The sequence below is a fragment of the Antrostomus carolinensis genome, unplaced genomic scaffold, assembly GCF_000700745.2.
Source record: "Antrostomus carolinensis isolate BGI_N321 unplaced genomic scaffold, ASM70074v2 scaffold20552, whole genome shotgun sequence".
NCBI classification, from domain to species: Eukaryota; Metazoa; Chordata; class Aves; order Caprimulgiformes; family Caprimulgidae; genus Antrostomus; species Antrostomus carolinensis.
In genome coordinates this window covers 7,150-13,323 of record NW_010300454.1, presented here as the reverse complement: position 1 = coordinate 13,323, position 6,174 = coordinate 7,150, and the positions used below count along the sequence as shown (strand labels likewise).

Sequence of the window (6,174 nt, the reverse complement as noted above, 5' to 3'; positions counted from 1 at the left end):
TCCCCTCAGCCTCCTTTTCTCCAGGCTCAACACCCCCAGTTCCCTCAGCCACAAGGGAACTCAGCACACTTGTGCTCCAGACCCTTCCCCAGCTCTACTGGTCTAAGGAGAAAACAGAGGGATTCAGAACTTGTCCTGGCAGCATTTCCCAGTCACATCCCTCATCTGAGCGATTGGTGTGAATTTAAAAGGCGAGATGCTGAGAGTGCGGGTCAGTGAGGGTGTCCTGTGCCATTAGCCACGGTGTTTGCAGCGTGTGAGCAGAGGCCGTGGTGCCGTGGTGCGTTCACACTCACTCACGCTCGCTCTGTAGGCGCAGTGGTGTACGGGGAGCCCATCTCCGCCAGCCTGGGCACCGACGGGTCGCACTACTGGAGCAAAAACTGGGCCAAAGCTGCAGCCTTTGTCACGTCCCCCCCCATCAGCCCGGACCCCACCACGCCGGATCATCTCTCCTCCCTCCTGTCCTGGTGAGTCCCGGCCACCCCGGTGGTGCCGTTCACAGCAGCAGCATCATCTGCAGAGCAGGGACCAACCAGAGAACACTTCTGCGCTCTGATTTTTTTCCTGGAAGGATAAACAGTTGTTAACAGAAGTGTTTCATGTCAGTGCATCTTACACAGCACATAAAGATATCTCAATATATTCAGTATTTTCTTAAAGAGACAATAAAACACGAGTGTAGCTCAGTCCACCACAGCCTTGCCATAAATCTGGAGGCATGCTCTTGGGTCGTCATGCCCAGTTCTCTTCTTGCCCTTCCCGCCAGCGTGGAGTCACCTCCTTCACCTGTGATAGCAGATAACATTTGGGTTTATGCAGGATCTTGGTTTATGGATTTAGGACCAGGGGAAATGGCAGGAAGATGTGGCGGGGGAGGGTGAGGTTGGCCATGAGGAGAAGGTTCTTGAGGCAGAGGGTGGTGGAGCACTGGAACAGGCTCCCCAGGGAGGTGCTCATGGCACCAAGCCTGACAAGATTCCAGCAGCATTTGGCCAAGGCCCTGAGGGACATGGTGTGAATGTTGGGATTGTCCTGTGCAGGGACAGGAGTTGGACTCCATCATCCTTGTGAGTCCCTTCCAGCTCACAACACTCAATGATTCTGTGATTTATTTATTTATCTATGTGTCCTTGCTTTAAAAGCAACCCTGCTTGGAGAACATTTCTTTAAAATAATCTGAGCTTCAAAACAAAGGTACAAAAATTAAAATACTGGCTTAAATGGTAAAAATAACGGCAAGTTTAGGAGAGAGAATATAAATGGTGCTTCTGAGGCTGCTGTTTACATCTCTTGGACGGTTCCAGTGCTGAATTCCTGTGTCAATCAGTACAGTGAGTGTCTGTAAAAGTTGCCTCTCAACCCACCTTGACTTCCTTTGGTATTTACAATAAGTCACCTGCCTTTAGAGCCATTGCTGGTGCCAGGCAGAGTGACCAGAAGCCCTGAGATGGTTGGTGCTGGAGGTGGGCAGGGCCAGGGTGGTGGTGATGGTGATGACGATGGTGATGGTGGTGGTGGTGGTGCCAAGAAGGCTGTTTGTGCCACCGGCGCCTCCTCTGACCTCCTCTGCTCTCCTTGGCCCAGCGGGGACCTGCAGGTTGTTGGCAGCGCCCATTGCACCTTCACCACTGTGCAGAAGGCTGTGGGGAAGGACAACTTCACCCTCATCCCTGAGGGGACCAACGGCATCGAAGAGCGGATGGCGATCGTCTGGGAGAAGTGTGTGGTAGGTACTAAACCAAAACCTTCAGAGTGTCTTCAAAAGCTTTGGTACGGGGATCACCCACCCCACTCTCACACAAGAAGGTCTCTCCAACACATTTTCCTACGGGTAAGATGTGATGTTCCTCTGCTCTGGTGCTTGCAGGAGGCCTGGGGAGGTGGATGGGGACAGGGTGTCTCTCCCTGGGTGGCCATGGAGGTGGCCATTCCAGCCAGCTCTGCTGGGCAGAGTTGCTCTCTCTCCCTGCTTGGCCATGCAGCTTTTCCTCCCATGGGGCACCCCAGGAGGCTCCAGCCCACACCCTGTGGAACTGACCTCTCTGTGCCGGCTTCCAGGAGCTTGGGAACCAAGGCACCCTGAAGGTAGTGCCTTAGGTAGGCTTTGTTCAAAGATAAATGGAATTTATCTGAAGATAGTGGGGGTTGGACTGGATGACCTTTAAAGGTCCCTTCCAACCCAAGCCAGTATGATTCTATAATAACTAAAGATGATAAATAGCACTATTTAGATTCACTTCTAGTCTTCTTCGTTGAAATATCCTCAACCATCTTTAGTGAATGTCAGATGCCTGTACAGGGATTTGAAACTTACTAGTGAAGGTCTTGTTTTTCAGAGACCTTAAATTTCACAGAGTCTAAGAAAAATAAAACCTATTGTATTATATAGCCCCCAGGGACAAGGCTGGGGCCCCGCATCTCCCTTTTCCCTGTAGCTGCAGCCTTGTTGCACGTGGACTCACATCGCCCCGTCAGGCAGTCAGATGCTGAGCAGGGCTCTGGCTGTGGGGACAGGCTGCTGCCCACAGCAAGGGCTGGGTGCATCTCCAGGGATGGTCCTTCCCTCCCTCCTTCCCTCCCTCCTTCCCTCCCTCCTTCCCTCCCTCCTTCCCTCCCTCTCCTTCCTTCCTTCCTTCCTTCCTTCCATTTCCCAGGTCCCTGGGAAGATGGATGAGAATGACTTTGTTGCCGTGACCAGTACCAATGCAGCCAAGATCTTCAACTGCTACCCCAGGAAGGGGCGCGTTGCTGTGGGCGCAGACGCAGACCTGGTTTTGTGGAACCCCAAGGCTATGAAAATCATCTCGGCAAAAACCCACAACCTGGTAACATGTTTTTTAAATTATTTTCTTGAGCTGATGTTAGCATCTGAGAAGAGAGTAGTCAAGCAGTGTGTTTCTGTAGATCACAAAGATCAGCTCGTTCACCGAGGGAGGAGCTGTTCTCCTGGATAAAGTGATGCAGGACCTTGCGTTTCCTTTTTAAAATACAACAAATGAGAATGTCCTTTGGTTACTGTAGAGCTGGGCCATTGGGAAGGGGTGGGACTGTGACCGAGACACTGCTCTGCTACACAAATTTTACAATCAATGTACTTGCTGTGGGCTAGAAAAATGTAAGTGCTGAACGTGTTTTAAGTATTAAACTATTAATAGTTTAATTATAAGCATTATAGTATGTATACATATATAGTTTAATTGTAAGTATTAAACTATTGATACAATTTAATGTACCAGCATCCCGCCCAAAGAGCCAGACCCACCCCTGCTCATGCTCCCACCCTCCGTGGACACTGCCTGTCCGTAGTGGGGACTCATTTGGGAGAGGTTCAGGTGCCCCTCGGTGGCACTTCAGCCGTGGTTTCCAGGCCATGGACATCCCCAGATTAATTTCCAACATGAGCCTCAGACAGAGAACTGTGGTTGAAAGAGAGAGGGTGGGTGAGGAATGTTGGTGACAGAGCTGATTGAAGTTACTGTAGAAACATTTTTGACCCATGGTTTTTTTTTTTCAACAAAGTGGTTTTTATTGAAGAAAATTATCTTTATGTTTGAAATATTCAGTTGGTTTCTTTAAAAAATAGAGACAGGTTTTTCTTTTGTTCCAGAAAATTCACTTTCGATTTTTTTTTATAATGCCACATTTTTTCACTGTAAACTTCATTTTTTTGATAGTTTGTTAGTGATAATAATGGGAGTATTTTAAGAATGTTAACATGATTTCACATTTCCCACAAAGCAGACGTGACTTTCCGTGCCTGTTTTGGTGGAAGACCTGCAGGGACTTGGAAGAAATGACAAGAACTTCTGTCTCCAAATGGAGAACTTAAGCAGAGCTCTTGTGGGGCTGAGAGAGAATTAATTGTTCACATATAGTACAAGTCTGGTGGGCTCCAGGAGAGCTGCACGTCTTCTGGGCAAGGACTGAGTGTGCCGAGGATTTAGGTTCTCCATCCCCTTTGTTTAGTTCATCCAATTAGAAGAATCTTACCCTTTGAAATGGGGAGGGGGGGTTAGTTAAGTACAACAGACTGTGCCCAAGGAGCGATGTACAAAATGGGGTTGTGTGTACAGTTGACTAGAGCATCATGTTCTCCTCTTAGAGCTTAACCATAGTGCATGTCTTGGTTTGGTCTTTCCAGAACGTGGAGTACAACATCTTTGAAGGCACAGAGTGTCACGGGGCTCCTACCGTGGTCATAAGTCAAGGAAAAGTTGTTCTTGAAGATGGAAACCTGTTTGTCACCCAGGGCTCAGGTCGCTTCATTCCTAGAAAGACATTCCCTGATTTTGTTTATAAAAGAATAAAGGCCAGAAACAGGGTAAGGAGAATTTGATTTGCAATAATCCCATATTTTTGTTGCGATCTCGCTGCATTATTGTGCTGCTGTTACGACAAGCCGGCTGCTAGAATAGGCAACAGAAACAAGAACGTTGCTAATGTCATTTCTTCTTAGGCCTTGGAAACTCGTAATGTTGTCCTGTAACTGCTTTGGTGCATGGCTCGGCATGTTCATCAGTAATGCTTACTGTGGCCAAGGGCAGGGAGTGAGGGAACAAGGGGTGGTGGCTTGAAAGTGGCAGAGGGGAGATGGAGCTGAGATGTGAGGAAGAAATTCTTTGGTGTGAGGGTGGTGAGACAGTGTCCCAGGTTGCCCAGAGAAGCTGTGGCTGCTCCTCCCTGCAAGTGTTGAAGGCCAGGTTGGATGAGGCTTTGAGCAACCTGGTCTAGTGGAAGGTGTCCCTGCTGCTGGCAGGGGGATTGGGGCTGGATGAGCTTTGAGGTCCCTTCCAACCCAAACCAGTCTGTGGTTCTCTGTTGAGTGTGGTTCTTGTTCATGTCCCTCACACCTCTGCTCACTCCCCACCACGCAGCTGGCCGAAGTCCATGGTGTCCCCCGAGGGCTGTATGACGGACCTGTCCACGAGATCCTTGTGAGTGCCAGAGCCCCAGCCGCGGCGACCAGGACGGCTCCCTGCGCAGGCAAAGCCCCGGCTCCTCCCGTGCGCAACCTCCACCAGTCGGGGTTCAGCTTGTCCGGTAGGATGGGGTCACCCCAAAGTCGGGGCTGCAGGGGTGGGGGCTGGCTGGCCTGGCTGGCACAAAGTCCTGGGCTTGTGTGTGTGGTGGGGCAAAGCTGAGGAACCGCAGAGGGTTGAGGCCACAATGCTGGGGAGCAGGAGGGGGAGGCTGAAGGTGAGGGTGTCACCACGTCCCTGCCCAGTCAGTGGGGACACTGTCAGGGGCCCTGGCTGCATCCCCCATGAGTTGGGGGTTAGAAGTGGTTGGGTTTTTAGAGATGAGCCAAATAACTCCGTTTTCAGAGAAAGACAATTCCTTTGGTCTTTCTGTGTAAGCGAGCGGGGATTCAGCATCATTCCGCTCAGCGTCCCGCAGAAGCCTGCCCGGCAGCTGTAGGGACCTTGGAAAGCCAATGCTCTGCCATCAAATGACTTTCGTAAGGTTGTTTTCTTAGCTGGTTGAAATCAGATGGATCATATATTGTTTAATAAAAGTACAAGGTCCCACATCTTATTATATAGAAACTGTTTATTTGCAGGAAAGTAATTTATAACGTTTTCCAGAAGGAAGTAATAACAAATAAAGACATTGGGGCAAGTAAAGCCATTCCCAATTGCACTGGGATAATTAGTGCCCAAAACAATATATAATGAAAATAAGAGTATTTCCCCCCCCAGGAAATGTTCTGTGGCTTGTGCAGTTGAAGCCATGGGGCTCCCCTGCCCGGCCCCCAGCAGACCCCATGCCTCTCCTCCTCCCTAGGGTCGCAGGCTGATGACCACATTGCCAGACGCACGGCTCAGAAGATCATGGCCCCGCCGGGCGGACGGTCCAATATCACCTCACTGTCCTGATGGGCACCCCAGGGCTTGCTTCCACCGTCCCCACCACTGCCGGGCGAGCTCGCTGGGTCCAGCTGGGAAGGGGACGGTGGGTCACCCTCCAGCTCGGGATGGAAATCGAGCCATCAACTGCCCCGGCCCCTTCTTCTTGTAGGTAGAAAATAGAGTAACCCCGAGAGGTAGTGCTCCCGTCTCCATCTCTCCCGCTCTGTGTCTCCTCAGTAGCTGCTCAGACCCCCTCACCCGGTGCATGCGGGCTCCTGGACGTGTGGGCTCCTGGACGCGCGGGCTCAGCCGTGCTGCTGCG

At 50.7% G+C, this 6,174-nt stretch overlaps 1 protein-coding gene across 1 annotated transcript in view; it reads left to right on the top strand.

Moving 5' to 3' along the window:
- LOC104521220 (dihydropyrimidinase-related protein 4) overlaps window positions 1-5,879 on the top strand; it is a 12,804-nt gene extending 6,925 nt beyond the window's left edge. Inside the window, exons 8-13 of the mRNA XM_010163150.2 lie at window positions 314-470; window positions 1,588-1,729; window positions 2,658-2,828; window positions 4,145-4,324; window positions 4,878-5,043; window positions 5,788-5,879. Coding sequence (XP_010161452.2) covers window positions 314-470; window positions 1,588-1,729; window positions 2,658-2,828; window positions 4,145-4,324; window positions 4,878-5,043; window positions 5,788-5,879 — 908 coding nt within the window. The remainder of the gene's footprint in view (window positions 1-313; window positions 471-1,587; window positions 1,730-2,657; window positions 2,829-4,144; window positions 4,325-4,877; window positions 5,044-5,787) is intronic.
- The last annotated feature ends 295 nt before the right edge of the window (window positions 5,880-6,174 follow it).